Here is a 19,887-nt window from a genome sequence, read left to right on the forward strand (position 1 = left end):
CGAAGAAAAGTGGCGCTGCGTTTTCAAACATATATTAACAGTGCCAATTAATGTTTTGATGTACTTATGCTGGCTTGTGGTGTAGTGTGGTAAAACATCAACCGTGTTTGCATCTGTACAGACATCAGCGGTTGCGATCCGAATCCGTGTCATATCCTCGCTACCTGCGAAGATGTTCCTGCTCCAGGGACCGGTGCAGTTTGTATGTGCCCGTCTGGATATGAGGGCGATGGAACAATGGGTGGTACCGGGTGCACAGGTAATATGCATTTTACTTCCGTCACGTAAATTATATTCTTCTCTCATTTGGAGTGATTAGTTTATTTAATTTGCAGTATATAGACTCCGAATTCTGTTTTATACGGTTTAGTATTTTTTGTTTATATTTCGAACAACATGGCTATGTTTTTCTGCAGATATCGATGGATGCGATCCCAACCCGTGCGACGCTAATGCTGCCTGCGCAGACATTGCAGCTCCTGGGACCGGCCAGGTCTGTACGTGTAACGCTGGGTACTCAGGGAATGGATACACATGTACAGGTAATGTCATTTCTTTTCCATGTGTTATTGTATGAGTTTGTCCGTAATTTTGCGTGCGTTTCTGAAGTTGAAAAATAAAGCTGTTGGTGAAATATTTCTGGTGTTGGTAACTGTTGGCAATAGGACAAAAAAAGGTTAAAAAAACACACCAATGTTTCGTAGATTTATTTAGCGCAGGTAAAACTAAAACCTTTGATTAATAAAACGTCTATGCTTGCAGTGTTTTGATGAATGTTAGATTTTCTTCTGTTTAGGCAACAAAAAATTCTATCGTACCAACATTTAATTTATTTCTGCAGATATCGATGGATGCGATCCCAACCCGTGCGATGCCAATGCTGCCTGTGCAGACGTCCCAGCTCCTGGGACCGGTCAGGAGTGTACGTGTAACGCTGGGTATGAGGGAGATGGATACGCATGTACAGGTAATATCATTTCTTTTTCATTTGTGATTCTGTGTGTTATAATCCCTTTAATGTAGTTTACGTATATTACGTAGAAAACATGGTCCTGCGTGCTTTGAAAATTAGTCAGTATGTTCATTAACTCACATAGGCCAGCACTGTCTAATCATCTTAATTACTAGTAATCCCAGCCTATGCATGGCTGAATACAATTTTTTTGCAACGCCTGGCAAAAGCTAGGATACAAAACTAATTTTACGGGCGAAAAGAAAATCTCCTTATATATTCCTTAATTTGTCTTATCATAATTGACCTACTTTGTGAGCTTATCATCACTCCTTTTTATATTTCAGCCATACATAGTATGGTGAAATATATTGTATTCGTCATGTTTCTTCTTCTTCTTCTTCTCCTGTCAAATCTTCAAAGTGATTCATCTCCGCCGTTCCTGGACCGAATGATCTGAAATTTGGCACAGGGGTAGAATGGGCCAATACCTTGATGCTTTTTTCTCAGTTTTTTTCATATCTGCCTCTAAAATGATTTTATTGAGATTTTTTGGTCAATTTTAGACCAAAACTGTATATTTTGGCCCCTGTACCCTGGTATTACAACCAAATGAGCTGAAATTTGACAGAGATGTGCCTTGATAATGCCCCCATATAAATTCGATAACACTTTTGGTGTACAGTACAACAAAATGCTTATTTTTGCGATTTTTTGACCAATTTTTGACCAAAAAAGGACACTTTTGGCCCCTGTACCCTGGTATTACAACCAAATGAGCTGAAATTTGACAGAAATGTGCCTTGATAATGCCCCCATATAAATTCAATAACACTTTTGGTGTACAGTACAACAAAATGCTTATTTTTGCGATTTTTTGACCAATTTTTGACCAAAAAAGGACACTTTTGGCTCCTGTACCTTGGTATTGCAACCGAATGAGCTGAAATTTGACACAGATGTGCCTTGATAATCCCTTCATATAAACTCAATAACACTTTTGGTGTACAGTGCAACAAAATGCTTATTTTTGCGATTTTTGGCCAATTTTTTACCAAAAAAGGACACTTTTGGCTCCTGTACCCTGGTATTACAATTAAATGACCTGAAATTTGGTATAGATAGGCATTAGATACTTGGTAACAAGATTCAAGTAAAATTTTTGACATCAACAACTTTAAAATGATTAATTTTGGCACTTTTTTGAGGGGAAATTTGTTTTCTTTTGGCCTCCTGACGTGACCTTCCGTGACCCCGCACAGAGCCACACCTGTGCGCGTCAGCCGGAGAGTTAATTGAATCAAAGACCTAGCCAATCAGCGAAGAGGAGGCCAAAGGCTAATTAATATTCATAAGCGGGGCCTCATGATCCCGTATATAGCAGTGTTCCCGCCAGGGGGAGCGAAGCCCGCCTAAGCTCTCGCATTTTAGACTATTCAGAAGGCTTTATATTGTATCAGTTCTTAGGGGCATATCTATGATAATCGCAGCAGTCACTTAACTTCTCTTCAGGAGTTTAGCGTAACACTATTTCAGGTCAAACCGTCAAAGGCAACTAAAAACAAACTTTAATGTTACTGAGTTCAACAGTACTTATAACTTGTTATCCGAAGTTGAAACGCTAGCGATGGTATTTTTGCTGCGCTGTTAACTCCGTGCGACTGTTGTTGACGGTCTTATAACGGTATATTTTGCACCCCTGTACCCTGGTATGAGTAACATTTGGTATAGATAGGCATACGATAGTTGGTAAAATGATCCAAGTAAAATTTTTGGCATAAAGTACTGTAAAAGGCTTAATTACAGCACTTTTTTTAGGGGAAATTGGTTTTCTTTCGTTCTCCATGCCATGACCTTTCGGACGTTCACCCCACAGAGCCGACATCTGCACCTGCGTCTAGCCGGCAGGAAGAGTTAATTCAATTAATGGTTCAGCCAATCAGCGAAGAGGAAAGCGAAGGCTAATTAATATTCATAAGCGGGACCACACAATACGTTAACTTGAAGACTCAGGCCGTACAGACTTCTCACCGGGATTTTTTCAAAGCGTCGGACAGGGGTCCGGGGGCCGCCGAATGTCCCTGGCGGGATCCAGGGGCAGGGCCACTGTGGGGGGGACCCAGGTGGGCGAAGCCCCCCCGGAAGCTCTTGCATTTTAGACTATTGAGAAGGCTTCTTTTATCAGTTTTTCTAGGGCCATATCTACGATATAATCGTAGCAGTCACTTACTTCTCTTCAGCAGTTTGACTTTAAAATATTTCGGGTCAAAGCTTCAAAGACAACTAAAACCTCATAAACAACAAACTTTACTTAGCTCAACAGTATACAAAAATATTGTACGGGTTGCCATCCTTAGTTGAAGCGCTTATTTATAGCGCTAGTATCTTCGCTGCGCCGTTAGCCGCCGTGCGACTTTTGTTGACGGTCTGATATCCCTACGTCGCCGCCTCGCTGATATTCCCACGGACATGTTTCAAGAAAAATACCCAGCAAAAAACGCTGTTCTGCGTCAAATTCTATTCTATAAAACATGTGGGACTCAGTGTTACAGTCTAATTATTTTGTAGAAGCACCGCTGTAGGAAAGAAGGTCCAAGCAATGTAAAACATCACGTAGCATGAAGTTCGCTGTCAACTGGCACACAGCACATGACTGTTTGAAACTCTAAGTCTAATCAACAGCAGTGTTTGATTGATAGCCGGCGGTCCTTTGATGAAGTCGGCGAAAGGTGCGTTAGTTAGAAAATCTGCGTTTAGTTTTGATACGTAATTATAAGTTAGACAGTGGCGAGAATGATTATTTTCTCATCAATATTTCTCTTCAGAATTATTTGAACTTAATTGTACATCTTAACAATTGGCTTACCTGTGCAATGTTTATATGATTAATGATCAGTGTTCTGAAATCATGTGTAACGTATGGCTCCTAGTCAATAGATCAGCATTTTCTCTATAGTGACCACCTGTCTATAGTGGCCACATTTCCTAGTGCTGTTGTTGTTTGACATAAACTTTGAACATTTAAATTGTAAGTAACTTTAAACTGCCAGAGTTTCAGCCCAATAAAACACTCTCAGCGCAAGGGTATGAACAGACTGACCAGACAGACGAAAATAAATCCTCGAACAAGGTTCAATCGTATCTTCCGGGTCTGGCAGGAAGTTGTTAAAATAAAATAAGAATAGGCTCGATGGCTGATTGCATACAAAGTAAAACAGTTTAACAGTTTTACAGCTTGAAGAAAACAAACGCTCCTACAGTACCTGCACCTGCTTGATAATTATTAAATCGTATGCCCTACTTGAATAAAAAAAGTTCACTGCAATAATAAATGTACCCACATCACAAGGAGCTTATACTTTTTTAAACTTACACCTAGTTATCGTACTGAAAATTGTTAATGACATTACATGAAGTCATTCAACAATTTTCAGTCATGATGAAAATTTTCTGAATGGAAGGTGTGATTATTGTCATTTTCTGAAAAATAGAAGCAAGCTCTGTTTTTACCTGGAATCAATTCACAATACCAGTCCACTTTGGGGGATAATGTACTGTTAAGAGGATGTTCCATTTTTGCGCAGGGGTGATTTGGAACAGTCCAATGTTGCGTGGGAAGGGGTATGGCTGAAATATGCTGTATTTGCTCTTAAGCAAATGTCGGCCTTTCTAGTTAAATCATATATTTACCAAGAAGGAAGAGCCTACGCGCATGGAGAATACATAGTTAGGGTAGTCTGTGTAGGCTTAGTTAGTGCCTCTTTATTTTACACGCCACACACCACGCGTAATTAACCGCAAGTTATTAAACTCTGCAAAATGTGATTCATTTACGTATTCATTCATTGGTATATTATCTATTGGAAAATAACACCTATTCTTGAGTCAAGTGCTCCTCGATATTGAACATCATATTACGCATCTGTGTATCTTTACAGACATCAACGGTTGTGATCCCGATCCATGTGATCCGATCGCTACCTGTGAAGACCTCCCACCTCCCGAATCCGGTGCGGTTTGTCACTGTCCGCCTGGGTATGGAGGCGATGGATTCATGGATGGAACTGGATGCACAAGTAATATTCTATCATAGACAATGTCTTTTATTCAGTGTTTTTGTCTCTTGTCTGATACCATGTTTTATAGTTCTAAACAATTTAACTAAAGAGATAATGTTGGACATTGCTATAATTTTTGCATGAGTTTTTACGCATATTTTGGCATTGTTTTGAAGTTGTGATCAGAACTGTTGTTTATCTGTGTTTAATGATAAGAGTATGGTAAGATAGTTCTGTACCATTGTCAGACTAACCTCCTTTCAATATCTTCCCTATGATAGAGTTGACCCGGGACGACCTGTGTGTAATGCCAGGTAGGTACCAACACTTCCTGTGTGCGCGTTACTTGTAGCTTCCACTATGAGAACAATTTAACAATTTGGTGCGGACATGTTGGACGGGTAATGCTACATATAGCTTTCTTGCGACTTTGTTTACGAAAAACAAGCATGTTGCCGACATTTCTGTATTAGAAGTCTGCGTCACTACAAGTGCGTATACTTTATTCTACAGTACCCTAGCTGTGATGATCTGGTGATATAAGTTTGTTTTATACATTCAACAGGGAGAGGAATTTGCCGTTCATGCGGAGATCCACACACGACGATGTTTGACAGAACACGTCACCACTTCCAAGGCCCGTGCAGATACACATTCGCCAAGGACTGTGGAAACAGCAGCGACTTCACCGTGGAAGTACAACACGTGCCCGTACCCCGCAGGCCAGTTGTGTCTGTTGTGCGTGAGGTGTACGTGATAGCATACGGGTACGAAATCGGAATTCTCCAAGGAAATGAAGTGACGGTGACGGTGAGGAACATTTTTTTCCCATGCAGACCCGAGCTTTTGTGATAGCAACCAGCTGTGGTAATCAGAGACCTAATTTCATGTGCTCTGCATGTTCTCCAACCCTGTTATAAGACATATTCTTAGCAATGATTGTTTTCTAATCAAGCTTAAAAGACATAAGTTTACTGTCTATACAGGATGGTGTCAGAATACTGGCCTTCTGTACATGAGCCACTTTGCCCGTCCTCTAAAACGCTGCATTCTTTATTGAAAGGTGAACGGAGTGACGTACACTGCCACTGGGTCGATTCCCTTCGAGCTTGCAATGGGCAAGATCCAGGTCACGTACAGAGGTATGTGGGTTCACGTGCGGCTGGTAGAGTACTGCGTGGACATCTTCTACAACGGGCGTCACTGTGTGAAGGTAAGTGCATTACTAACAAGGGCGATTCCCTATTCTGACATGTTATTAAACGTGTTGGCAAAGGTACATTGTACCGTTTGCATTTTATCAGATTGCAATAAATCACACCCTCCTACACAATATTGACCCTCGCCGTAATGCCATACAATTGACGGGAGTCAACAAATGCCTACGAGGGCGACACATCAATATTGCTTTATATTCAGTGAATTATCTAATCTAGGTAAATATCTCAAAAAGAATTTTTTTCAAACCATGCTACAGGTGAGGGTGACGCCTTACTACTGGGGCAGGATGTGTGGACTGTGTGGTGACTTCAACGGTAACAGGGCCAATGACTTCATGTTGCCAGATGGGACCATCGCTTCGAACTGGAACGACTTCGGTCATAGCTGGCTGGTCGAGGACGAAGACGATGAGAGGTGTGCTTTGTTAATAGGCTATGCGGGCCTTGGTGCTTTTTACAATTCACATTTCCATAAATAGTTATTGATAATCAAATGTCAGTAAAGTATGGGCAACGACGGCGAGTCATATGGGCACAGTTACCACAACACGCGTTACGCTAAAGGTGACAGAACTATTCCAGACAACATTTCTCTTATGTAATATCCTTTGGGGACCGGCTACTGTGTGAATGTAGCAGCGGCAAATTTCTATAATTCAGAAGTCAACAGACAGATGAGCCTAACTGTGATAGCGCTTGGCAAGTACTGTTTATTTCTAGATCACCGCGAAGCTATAATCACCATCCTACCTGCTTTTACAAACGTGTTTCTGTGATGTAATAATGACATTTCCTGCCCACCTCAGATGTGCAGTAGGTCCACCCCCGCCACCGTGTCCACATGGCTTGATGACAGTTGTGTCGGCAAATGACATGTGCGGACTCATTATGGATCATTACGGTCCGTTTGGTGTTTGCCATGACCTGGGGGTGGATCCTCAGGATTTCTTTGACGACTGCGTCTTCGACATGTGTGCACGGGACGGAGACATCGTGGGCCTCTGCGAGAACCTGGAGGCATACGCTGACGCCTGTGAGGAGGCCGGTGCGATCGGATTTACTTGGCGGAGTGCAACCCTTTGTCGTAAGTTCGATTCTAACGTAGGTTCTCCGATGTATTCTAACAAAATCTACAGGCCCATAGCTGCTCATGTTGTAGTAATGTTTGATATCTATTTAATAGCAGTAGTAGCAATATACCGCACTTACTATCTTAACGGGGGTTGGGGGGTTGGGGGCAAAAATGCCTGCGCCAACTTTGACGCCGTATAACTGCCAAACTTGGTGACTTTTCCTAAAATATTTTTGTACTTTTCAATGTTGCCATAGCAACGGGTTTCTAAAAGGCATATTTTACCATATTTACTAACTTCAAGGTTTTCTTGCTAGACCACATTTTACAATGTCATTAACATCCTATTTAATTCTATGTTACATTTATGATTAGATATTTATATATGTGTGCTAATTTCACGACGTCATTGGTCAAAATTGAAGATGGCGGACTATGTCTTTTTAGTGACGGTTAACTTACATAAGCTAAAAGTACATCATTCCCTGCAAATTTGGTGATGGTAACCCGAGTTATTGTATATTACGAGGTGAGAGCTATAACAGTCCCTGAAAGGCCCCCAAAGTATGGTCTACATAGGGTTAGAAATATTCACCGAGCTAGAATTAAACCCTATTCTCATTTTCGACAGCCCTGCCGTGTCCACCAAACAGCCATTACAACCCATGTGCTAGTCCATGTCCTGCGACATGCCAGAATCCGGACGCTCCGAACCAGCCGTGTATTACCCTCTGTGTAGAATGCTGCGAGTGCGATCCTGGGTACGTCATGAGCGGACCTCACTGTGTCCCACTGGAGGACTGTGGATGCACCGACCCTATGACTGGTCGTTACTACCCGGTCAGTACTCAGTGTACTGCAGTAGCTAGTCATCAGTTTTTTTCTGTTACAGTTATCATTATTTACGCCAAGAAGATTATGTTTTCTGTTACATGGGTCTGTATGTAGGTTAACAGAGTCGAGAAATTGTGAATGGATCTTTTTTACTTTTGGTAGGCGTCTAGTAGTTTTGGAAAGGCATGCCTAGTTCGAAAACGGTTTACCTGGTGTTTTTTTCTACAGTACAGCAGTGTGCTTGGTATTTTTTTACGGTTTGTTTTGGGCAGCATAAGTCAAAATGCAGCTGGGCGATTTTCACGATATTTGCAAATTGTGTAGCGGTTGTGGAGAGGATTGTCAAGTGTGAGAATGGTTATTCACCTTTTACCTATGGTGCTGTAGCTGGCTTTGCTTGAATGTTAATGATATTTGGGGGATAGGTAGGGGTTACAAAAAGGGAGGTCAAGTTCGATAATGGGCCTCCTGGCGACTGGTTTTGGTACAGCAAGTGTGCATCAACCTTTTCACTGAAATTGTCTTGAAGTGCCAGGTTTATCATTTTCAAGTTGTGAATAGCTGTTGGGACAGGGAGTAAATGGTATAAGCTTGGGCCCCCTATCAGCTTTTTTAGAACTGCAGTGGGTCTTATAGTTTGTAACTTTTGAGAAGGATAACTTCAGAGGGCATTAATGGATATTCTTTGTTTTTGGTAGGTAAGGACCTTGGGTAATAATCAACATAATGAGATGCAAATTATGCAAATCACTGTATATTTTAAATGATTACTTAGGAAAACTTCTGTGACCGCTGTATCATATTTCATTCAGTGTTAACGCTGGTAGATCTGATTTACAGCTGGTGTCTTTAGATCTAGGTCAATAGGTCAACATGATACAGCTGGCATTATTGTAATTGGGCTATTGGAAAACAAGACTGGTTTCATGAAGATAGCTTAAGTGAATCTGATGATAGACCGAGTGAGAGGCTAATTATGTAAAAAAAAATAGTTAATTTGCATAATTTATGAGGTCTGATGCATTCCATGATAGTACAGGTTGTGCTACGTGCCGTCTGTCAATGAGAAAGAAGAAAGGAATATCGATAAATATAAATTATGCAAATAAGGACCCCATTCAAATGATTAATGAGAAAAAACTTACTATGTTGGTAAATGATAGGAATTTTAACCATCGCCAAAAACAGGTTACGGTATGTTTTTGGTTGTGCCATGGTGGAGTGGCTGCAGTGTGGTTGTGTATGTATGTCATCATCATAATTTGAAAAGCTAAGTACGACCTTAGACTTAGAGTCACGAATTAAGACACTACCCATGACAAGCCTTGATTATTTGGCGAATGTATGTGTTTCATGAAACTCTAGTTAATTTATACAATAAGAGCGTGTGTGGTGAGTATGATCCATTGTGAATCTGCTTACTCAATCTTTTAAACATCTTGGTAGCCTTTCAAAAATAGACCTTGTTGATTTTCAAGGGGTGTCATAACATCCCCATATATCTATATATACTTCATAGTTCTCTAAAACAATGTAATACATGATCTCAGCCTGGTTCGGATGAAGGGCTCTAAAGCTTGGCAAAGGAGCATTGAATCAGAATACAAGCAATCAGTAGCATGTAATATTCCATGTCACATTGTAAAGCGCCTCATCGTTGGCCTCTTGTCGGAAAGTAAAATCATCATTATTATTAATCATTTCCGTCTGATAATAATCATTAAGATGCTTCAGTTGATTGTATTGCATTTCTTTCCTCCTTTAGCTCGAGGAAACTTGGATACAGAACGGGAGACGTTGTGTTTGCACAAGAAATGGCATCGTCTGCACAGGTACATTATTATCTCAATGAAAAATGGTGATATAGTTTTGGGTGTGTCTGTCTTGAGTTTTCGTTTTTTTGTAGTCATCATGGATGGTTTACGATGATATTTGATATGTAGGTAGGTTTTGGGAAGACGAAGCCTAATATCAATTTTGGGCCCCCAGGAATATGACGTTGGCATTGCAGCAGAAATTCTGTTTTTTTTTTTTAAAGCAGTTCCTTACCATATTTTGCAATCAAACTCTCTCTGGAAACAGACCTGATGAGTGGAGATTGTCAGGTATAGTCCCAGTCCCAAAGAAGGGTAACCTTACCCTGCCCGACAACTATAGGGGCATATCCCTCACCCAGATAGCTGCAAAAGTGTACAACCGACTTCTGCTCAACAGAATTAGGCCAGTCGTTGACAAGCTCCTACGCCCCAACCAGAACGGCTTTCGTCCGTCACGATCAACGTCAGCCCAAATCCTGGCTCTACGCCGAATTGTTGAGGAGGCACAGAACCATCAAAAAGAGGCAGTGCTCATTTTCATCGACTTCAAAAAGGCATTTGATTCAATTAACCATACCACAATGTTCAAGATCCTTGCGGCTTATGGTGTGACCGCGCCTATAGTCGACGCCATCAGGGTAATGTACGCCGACACCATCGCTACAGTCCTCACCCCTGAAGGTGAAACTGACACCTTCAACATCAATACTGGTGTCCTGCAGGGTGATTCCCTGGCTCCATTTCTCTTCATCGTTGCATTGGACTATGCATTGCGCAAGGCTGTCAATACTAACTCACTCTGAGGAGAAGACAGAGCCCCCGACACCCAGCAGTTGTTTTGCCAGACTTAGACTTTGCGGACGACATCTGCCTGCTTGAAGACACAATCCGTGCCGCGCAAGACTTTCTGCACCGTGTAGAGTCTGCAACCCAGGAGATTGGTCTATTCCTAAATGCGTCTAAGACCATGTTCATGCACATCAACCCTCCTGTTGACCCCCAGGTCTTAAAAGCAAGAGATGGAACTGTTATGGAGCAAGTCAGCGACTTCAAGTATCTTGGCAGCTTCTCCAATACAGCCTACGATGTCAGTCACCGAATCGGGATAGCATGGGGAGCATCCCACTCCCTCAGAAAGGTGTGGAAGGCTCCAATTCAAAATGCCACCAAGATCAAAGTCTTCAGATCGAGTGTTGAGTCCATTCTGCTCTACGGTTCAGATTCATGGTCCTTAACCAAAACCCTTTGCAAGAAACTTGACGGGAACTATACCCGGCTCCTTCGTGCCACCTTGAATGTTGACTGGAAGAGTTATACCACCAACACACAACTCTACAATGGCCTGCCACGGATTACCAGAGTCATCCGCGACCGACGCCTGGCCCTTGCCGGTCATGTGATGCGCCACGACGAGATGGTCGGAAGGGTTCTGCTCTGGCGGCCTGACGACAAGAGAAGACGTGGCCGACCATCCCTGACTCTTAAGAGGGTGATTGAGGAGGATGTTGGCCTCCAAGACGGATACCTCCTGTCTGTCATGCGGGACAGAGCCGCCTGGAGGAACTTACGTGTGTCACCGGAAGGATGACCTGAACTGAACTGAACTGAACTTTTTTAAATCTGGATGTGCCATGGCCTTGCTTTTTGGTGACAGATTGCTTGTGATGTAAGGAATACGTGGTGTATGTTTGGGCGCCCTAGTATGTTTCTCTGCATCTGGAACTGTACGTAGGGGTGTTTTTGGAGGATAACTGATCAAAGGAACGACAAATTTACACGATAGTTCGTTTGTAGGTAGCGAAGATAGAAATGTACATTAGAAAGTGCGCAAAATTCAAATATTCAAAATGTAAAATCTACATTTGTAATGTCTTCCATTATAGGACTCAAATCCCTCGTATATATCTAGTTTGTGGCAGTTGGACCATTACCATATACCAATTATGCAAATAAGTCCCTAATTTGCATAATCAATGTAGTGCCGTAATTCTTCTAAGTGATAAATGATTGGACAATCAACATTGTGACAAGCTATTTAAAGGTGTACATAACCAAGCATAGATTATGTAAATGTGGGTGTCATTTACATAATCATACCATTTCATGGAGGTTTCCGAACTTTGTTGATGGTGCATTGCAATATGTTATCAATGTTACACTCCAACACATGACTGAGATGGAATGCTTCTTTAACACACAATCATTGATTCTTTTACCAAACTTCGTCTCAATGCAGAATGCTCCTTTGACATCGTCTTCATACTGGACCGTTCTTCAAGTATTGGACCGTACGGAATGTACATCGCCGAGAAATACATTGCTTATATCATCAGGTGCCTGCATGGCCTGGATGTAGAGGTGAGTTATCCCAATTCGTAGCTTATGGAAGAGCTTGTACTAGTAGGGTATACGAATGTGTTTCAGATACAAGACATTGACAAATCGGACAAGTATACCTTCCCAAAATGACAGTTCATCACCACTGTGTTATATTGCTTGTATAGGTCGGGTACATTGTGTTTGACTGCATATCGAAGTGGCTGATCTCTCTGGGACTCTACAACGTGGACACAACCGCTCTCATCCCAGAAATCAAGGCTGCTGAGTTCACTGGAGGGGAGAGCCGAGTTGGGAACGCCATTTATCATTTGATGTGTACGGTAGGAGCACCGTTTCCTCAGTGACAATTTCTTTCCACACCATCTATGACATAGTCTTGTTATATGGAAAAGCTGATACAGAATTTGTTTCAAATTTTCATTCTGTGGCCCCACTTATGATATAAAGATAGTCGGGTAATCATTCGTTGATATTTCAATTTAAGGGTAAATTTTGAACTACTCTGAGATAAGAGGTTGCGCTGAATTTGCGTTGCTTTTCACTTCTTGTTCTGTCTGTTTCAGGCCAATTATCGTAACGGAATCCCCAGTGCGGCTATTATACTAACAGATGGTGTTGCTTATGAAGAGGTAAATCTACTTTCTAGCTGTTTATGTTCACAAATATCTAATGATACGTAATGTTTGGTAATGTGATATCCACACCCAAGAAAGCCTTTTTGTTTATCAATTCTACATTAAGTTTGTAACCCGTAACCTTGGAGTGGCCTTCATGTCACACCATGAAATGACCATCAGGTCATGTTACGTGGTGACAATTAAATAAAAATTATTAATCTGATTTGCGTCAGTACAAAACGTGTGGATGTTTCTGATCTGTAAATTTTATCAGTCTATACACATCAACCAGGTGGCATTTATATATTGCCCCTAGTCTTCATTACATGATGAGGTAAAACAATCTGCCCTGTTTAATTAGATAACTACACCATTTAAACATTCTAACTTGACCAGCAAATCAGGCCAAACGCACTTTATCTTACTCTCCAAGCAGAGGTTAGGCTCCGGCTGTTTTTTAACGTTTTTAGTCGTTTTTATCGAGCTTTCTATTTTGTCATTTCTATTGAAGTACGCCAGCCAAACAGGTTAGGTTTTGACACAGCAAGATAAGATAAAAAATAGAAAGCCCGATAAAAACAATTCAAAAACGCTAAAAAAAACGAGAGCCTAACCTCTGATTGGAGAGTAACTTTATATATTCTTTGGATGTCATCACTCATTGGAAACCCGTGAGATATAAATAGAAGCCGGTAAAATATTGACCGTTTAGGAACACCCCTATTGAACATTATGACACATACTTTCCTTTAAAGTATGTTTTTGTTCATACAATCTTACTAGCACCCGAACAACTTGTATGAACTCCAGTCCAACGCAGCAAGGGCAATGGGTATTGAGTTGTACGCTGTGGCAATTGGAAGGGAGTTCCTCTTCAACCTCAATGCACTTGCGAACATCGCGAATGGGGCAGACCGTGTGTTCGACGTTTACAGTTGCTGCGCTCTTGCCATCAGGCTACTGGACGACTTGTGCGGTAAGTTTAAAAGAAATGCAAGTCACTGACATTCTAGCTGATCTTTTCTTCTGTTCTGCAGTTTTTGGCCTTGTGTTCACGGGTTTGAACGTCTATGCTTTGAGAATCTTACTTTTACCGATGTAGGATTCTGGGCATGGTCCACGAGTTCTTCGTCCTGACACCTAATATGGTAGTCAACACCACACCTGTCCTTTTGGAATGCACTGTTCTTTAATTTGAAGCTATGAGGTTAATGTAACGAAGTTAGTGTTACTGACGAAAGGTAGTGGATTCTGCCTGAAATGTCAGACCGTTTCCAAAACTCATATCTAGCTGCTTGAGTAACTGCATTTTGGCTTACGAGGTCAAATCAATTATTTGCCGAGAGAACCGGGTACCGTCCACCTTGAATGTAGTAAGAGTATCCAAGACGAAAAGAGTAATCTTAATGTGTCTTTTACAGATCCTCCCTGCCCGGATGGCTATACATCGTTTGCTGATACCTGCTACAAGGTGTTTGCCAATGAAGTAACATCATACACAGAGGCACAGACACACTGCAACAGTGAAGGTGGCCACCTGGCGATGGCGAAAGACCAAGCAACCAACCGGCTACTCGTCCACCTGATCAATCAAGAGTCCCAAGATCAAACTTTCTACTACTTTGGTTTGACATATTCCGAGGAGAAAAATGCGTTCATATGGGGTGACGGAAGTGACCTGGTCTTCAGTAACTGGAGACCAACTGAACCAAACCGTCCGGATGAACATTGTACAGTCTTTTGTTGGGGGCAGTGGTGTGATGCACCGTGTTCAAGTAGTCGGGAGTTCGAGTTCACAGCGGGCTTCATCTGTGAAGTTAGGGGTAAGTAATTTTTCCTTACAAGACTAGTGAAAATGCTTCTTCTCTTACATCTGTTTCAAGTCACAAAGATGTTTTTTGTACTCATCATCACGTTGAATATTATCTCATTTCACCCTTTAGAATTTAATGGTTGCATAGCAATTGAATCTATTGTAAGTCTCATGTTTAGAATCAAGTATTGCCCTCTTTTGTCGATGGTTGTATTTTGGAACTGGGTGTTTTTATCTCTTTTAATGTTTGTATCGATTGTCTGGTCCATTTACGCTGGGACATTGTAAGGTCCTAAATGTTGATGAAATTCGTGCTTGCCATCGGAGAAAATGACAATACCACACAATCCTGTTTGTTTTATGTATAATTCAAGATCGACTGGGCCTATGTTACATGCTTATTTTTTCGGATTAGAATGCTGTTTCGAAATATATATATAGTCATATGTTTTTAGAGTTGGACAAGTCCACTGGTACTTATCTTCTGTCATTCGTTCGTATAAACCCCCATAATTCTTGAAAGCCTTTGTCCTTCACTATATGACCTACTGACATTGGATTGCTAAACTACTAATAATAACTACTGCAAAACAGTCACTAGTTTGAAGAAGTGCGGAATTCCTGATCTTAAAAAGCATTGCCAATTGAACGTTTTCTCTAAGATTTGAATTTAGTCATACCAAGACACTTTTACTTACGTACGTGGGTTCGCACTACCAAAGGAATCATTTATCACTTTCGTAGTAAAAAAAAAAGTTACCTACACGTAGAATCCTTACCTGGGTCAGTAGGTGTTAAACTTGTGTATGAAATGTATTCATTGTCAACACTTAATTGCTGTTGCTAGTCCCATGCCCCCCTGGAGTCGACTTGGTGAGCTGCACTCAGGACCCCTGCGTGAACGCCGAATGCGCGGCCCACCCTACCGCGATGTGCAAAGCCAACTACTGTGGAGGTTGCAACGCCGTTTTCTATGACGACCAAGGCAACAAAGTAGACTGTATGGCCATGAACATGTATGGTAAGCTGAATATCTGTCAAACTATCGTATTCGAATCAGACTTATCGCACGCAATAATCGCATTCAAAATATTAAACGATATCGTTTGATGCAATTTGAAGTGGCTTCGTGTTTGTGTGATGGTTATGATGTTTGGTCCAGATTCTAGAGGCATTGGATTCAAACATATGACATACCATTGGGGAAGAGCTTTCCTCACTCAACACAGGTATGAAATGGGAACATGGGGATGTAAAGGTGATGATTTAGTATCGTTTGAATATCCATCAATAACGTGTAAGGGACTAGCTGCTCATACTCCAAAGGGTTTCACTTTCAGTATAGAAAATATTATTCGTTAACGACACAATTGTTGTATTGCCACCTGCAGGTTAATTATGCGTGAGCCATGTGCGACACAATCTAAGGCAAGTCATTACAACTTTCTTAAAGAACGTATCTTTACCACTTCCTTTTGGTGAATGTCTGCATTTATATGTATATATATATATAGTTATGGCAATGGTCTGGCGCAACACAAAAATAATGTCGAGACATGTCGTTTTATAGCATTAAACTTCTAGTGAATTCTTTAGGTTTACTTACAAGAAATGCAAGTCAGCTACCACCACTAAAATGACAATGTCACGTTTTTTCTCGATCAAGTAGGATGGAAATACCTGCTTAATAATCAGCATTGGAACGCTATGTCTAAATGTAATTGAACATTTCAGAGGGATTGTTTTACACGTTCCTGTACAATTTTATCTTTCGTATTCCTTTCGTGTTCTTCTGGAAATGCATAGGCTTTTTTTATTCACAAAAAGCTTTTCTCTTTAATTACAGAACTTTGACTCACCATTGACACCGAAGAGGTCAAAGGAACCCTCTGCTTTCCGCTGATGACTACTGCAAAACGGACATACTCATCACCAGTCTGAAAGGGCGTATGATTCCTTTGCACACCAGAAGAAATTATAATTATTATCATTGTTTCACAGATTCGAGTCCTCATCATATCAACGTAATGTCTCGGCATTAAGTTAAGACATTATGTAACTACATAATGTCTTTACAACGGCATAAAACAGGCGACTTACATTAAATGCATTAATGTTAAACATTTAAAGGCACATTACATGAATCCACATTGACAGAAGAATCATGCATCACTTTCGGAGTGCTGATAGATACATCTCTTTATAGCGCTATTCTAAGGTTGAATCCTATGTATTCTTCAATTACCTCTAATGCATCTTAAGCGATATAGGCGCATTTGGGTTGCCCAAATACTTTCTTTCCTTTCTTTCCAGCAACGTGCATGTAAACTATTTGGGTTTTTTAGTCTTTCTGCTGTGATGTGATAGAACCTCACACATACTATCTCCTGCTTTATATGCATGAAATCTGCCTCCCGCATCGCGCACGGATTGGTTTCTTTTACATGGCAAGTGTTCTCATGAGAAACCATATTTCTTATCAACCTGTTGCTCCATGATATACACGATATGATCTACGGAAACTCCCCACACAGTATGCTAATCAATGTTGGTACTTCTCAGCAAATGTGCATTTTGAAATTTTCGCCATGATGGCAAATTTAGGCAACTCAGACTGAAATTGAACTCGTTAGCATGAGAAACATCTGATACTTGAGAAGGTTCGATAAGGTTCTAAAAAAGATAGATATGAAATTATAATGATCAACCTATTCCACGAGAAACGTTTTGAAATTGGTCAATACTTTCCATCACAACACATCTCGACTACAAACAACATGTCAACATGCTTGCTCTTACCATTCGTTATCATGTTGTTTGCTTTTTTCGCCCCAAAACTCTTTGGAATTGCACAAAGTAAAAAGAAAAACCTTTTCGATCTATCGATTAATTGCTATCACCTTATGATTCATAGAAAAGGAATCCTTAACTATGGTGTTTAGTGCTGCTTGATGGGGCAAATGGAACTTAAATATAATATCGTTAACCAAGAATTTTAAAGAATGGCACGAAAACATTATGCAATTGTGGAACATACTAAATCAATAAACGAATCTTGCACATTCCCTTATCAGAAAAAAAGGTGATAAGGACAATACATTCCTAAGTTTAAACCACTTAAAAGATCCTCAGAAAGAAATCTCTTATCTCCTCTAAGTTCCAATGGAAAGGACCATGGCGGTCCTACATCTAACATACAACATTCAATAAAACAGTTATGACTGTCTTGTTATGACAGTTATGACTGACACACTTAGTAATTTAATGCACCGCTACTCCAGAGTATGTATTAAATGCTGTTATTGTTTCTCTATAAGAATGAAAGGGATATAATATTGAGTAAAACATGGCACGGAAATCTACGTTATAGCGTTGAGTAAAGGTTTCATTCAAATTTTAACCGATCCAACAATTGCATAGTGTTATCTCGCTCGATTTGCCGAACGATTTGTTATATATCAAGTTCGGATAGCTGATAAATTGAATTATCAGATTAGCTATGTGCTTGCGCTATCATTTAAGGCATTTAGATGATAAAATGCTTCATTACGTTACAGTACGTAATGCTGAACGCTAGATGCCTTGCGCGCATTGGTGAAATAGTTCATTCGGTATTATCGGTTCTAAAGTATCCATAATATAATGGTAAGTTATCCATGATATTTCATGGTGAAGAATGCTTCTCGTAATATTGATCGAATAATAATAATTGTTAAATGACATTGAAGATAAAATGTAATTCTTCTGATGGAAGTCACAAATATTGTGACCAAAGAATTGTGTTACTACAAGTGTTACTATGAGTATGAGTCTTAAGATTCCGACCCTATGATAAAATATGACTACTTGAATCATTCTTGACCGTTGAACTTTAAAATCTGTCAATAGAAAGAGTTATGCTGTGGTGATGAAGAAACAGTTTTCATTTATAACGCTTAAGAGATTGTTTACAGGCTCAAAAGAGAGAGTATGAAATGTACATAAAATGATTTCACCTCGACAATGACACTGACATTTCTGATGAGTACGCGTATCTTTGTACAACCCTGTAAAATCTCAGAGGCGTACCGTGCACACATTGTATAACTTCAATGTATAAGATACATCAAAGGGTAATATATACAACATAGCAGATTGTAAAATGTTTATAGAATGATTCCACATCGACAATGACAATGAAATTGCTGATGAGTCAGTGTATCTTGGTACAACCCTGTAACATCTCAGAGGCGTACCTTGCACACATTGTATAACGTCAATGTATAAGATGCATCAAAGGGCAATATGTACACCATAGCAGAATGAAAGATTTTCATTTCAAGGTAATTAACGCACAGGTTTGACATTTCAACTGAAAACTAGTAACTGAATCATTCACAGCAGAACCATATAGGTAATAAATGGTAAACGACAATGATTGTGTCTTTGTTTTATTTGTCTAGGGCTCTTTGGTCTAGTTATATTAGTTGTGTTAGATATGTCCATGTACCATTCCAAGGGCATCATCTTTATTGGTAGGTCAAACATGTTTGATAATATTGAGTTGAAGTTCAATTTAGCTCAAACTATGAAAAAAATGTCAGAATCATTCTTCTCAAACATCCATAAAGCAGAAAGGCTAAAAAATCTAAAATGGTATGTTTTTATCGATAATAAAATGTGAAAATTCCTTAAGACATGCCTTTTAGTCTGTCATGGATTTGAACTTAGAACTTTTTTGGTTCCTGTCCGCCTGACGCCCTGCTATACAAACCAATACTATGAGGTAAGCAGTCAGCATATTAAAAGTCCCTCCCTCCCCCAATAAAACTCGCTTCGACGGGCTAGTTGTCACAAGTAGGCATGTATTCTGACAAAAATTCGAACAAAAATAACTTTATAGATAATTCGTATTCGTTCCATCTCAGTTGATTCTCAGGAATAGGGTTGTAAACCCCTTCATCCGCGAAAGCACGAAAATCTGGCCCTAAAACAGAGTTGCCAAGTCTACTAAAATATTCATAGGCACTTCACATTTATAGTCACACCATTTAAGAGACAATCTGTAGAAAGTATCAGGCCTCACAAGTAAATTGTTTTCTTAGTGTATTTCAACACATTTTGCAATATTTCTCACAGACAGCTAAGGAGATGACTGTGCTTTATCCTTGTCATAAGGCCACAG

The 19,887-nt window shown here is 40.3% G+C and overlaps 2 protein-coding genes across 4 annotated transcripts in view; both read left to right on the forward strand.

The window, feature by feature from the left end:
- LOC118420591 (zonadhesin-like) overlaps positions 1 to 19,887 on the forward strand; it is a 266,452-nt gene that overhangs the window by 184,818 nt on the left and 61,747 nt on the right. The window contains exon 36 of the mRNA XM_035827423.1: positions 122 to 259. Within this exon, the coding sequence (XP_035683316.1) occupies positions 122 to 259 (138 nt within the window). The remainder of the gene's footprint in view (positions 1 to 121; positions 260 to 19,887) is intronic.
- On the forward strand, positions 4,940 to 18,011 carry LOC118420592 (zonadhesin-like). 3 transcript variants are annotated; one of them, XM_035827424.1, is made up of 16 exons: positions 4,940 to 5,028; positions 5,292 to 5,324; positions 5,576 to 5,820; positions 6,074 to 6,223; positions 6,488 to 6,645; positions 7,037 to 7,314; positions 7,934 to 8,142; positions 9,902 to 9,968; positions 12,190 to 12,311; positions 12,458 to 12,613; positions 12,857 to 12,922; positions 13,694 to 13,886; positions 14,332 to 14,733; positions 15,571 to 15,745; positions 16,110 to 16,151; positions 16,570 to 18,011. In XM_035827424.1, exons 1-15 carry the CDS (start codon positions 5,007 to 5,009, stop codon positions 16,117 to 16,119), a joined length of 2,286 nt encoding a protein of 761 aa, XP_035683317.1. In that variant the 5' UTR covers positions 4,940 to 5,006; the 3' UTR covers positions 16,120 to 16,151; positions 16,570 to 18,011. The 3 variants fall into 3 exon arrangements, with proteins under 3 accessions (XP_035683317.1, XP_035683318.1, XP_035683319.1); XM_035827425.1 differs by having other exon boundaries at positions 15,571 to 15,744; positions 16,115 to 16,151; XM_035827426.1 differs by lacking the exon at positions 14,332 to 14,733.

The sequence above is a fragment of the Branchiostoma floridae genome, chromosome 8, assembly GCF_000003815.2.
Source record: "Branchiostoma floridae strain S238N-H82 chromosome 8, Bfl_VNyyK, whole genome shotgun sequence".
NCBI classification, from domain to species: Eukaryota; Metazoa; Chordata; class Leptocardii; order Amphioxiformes; family Branchiostomatidae; genus Branchiostoma; species Branchiostoma floridae.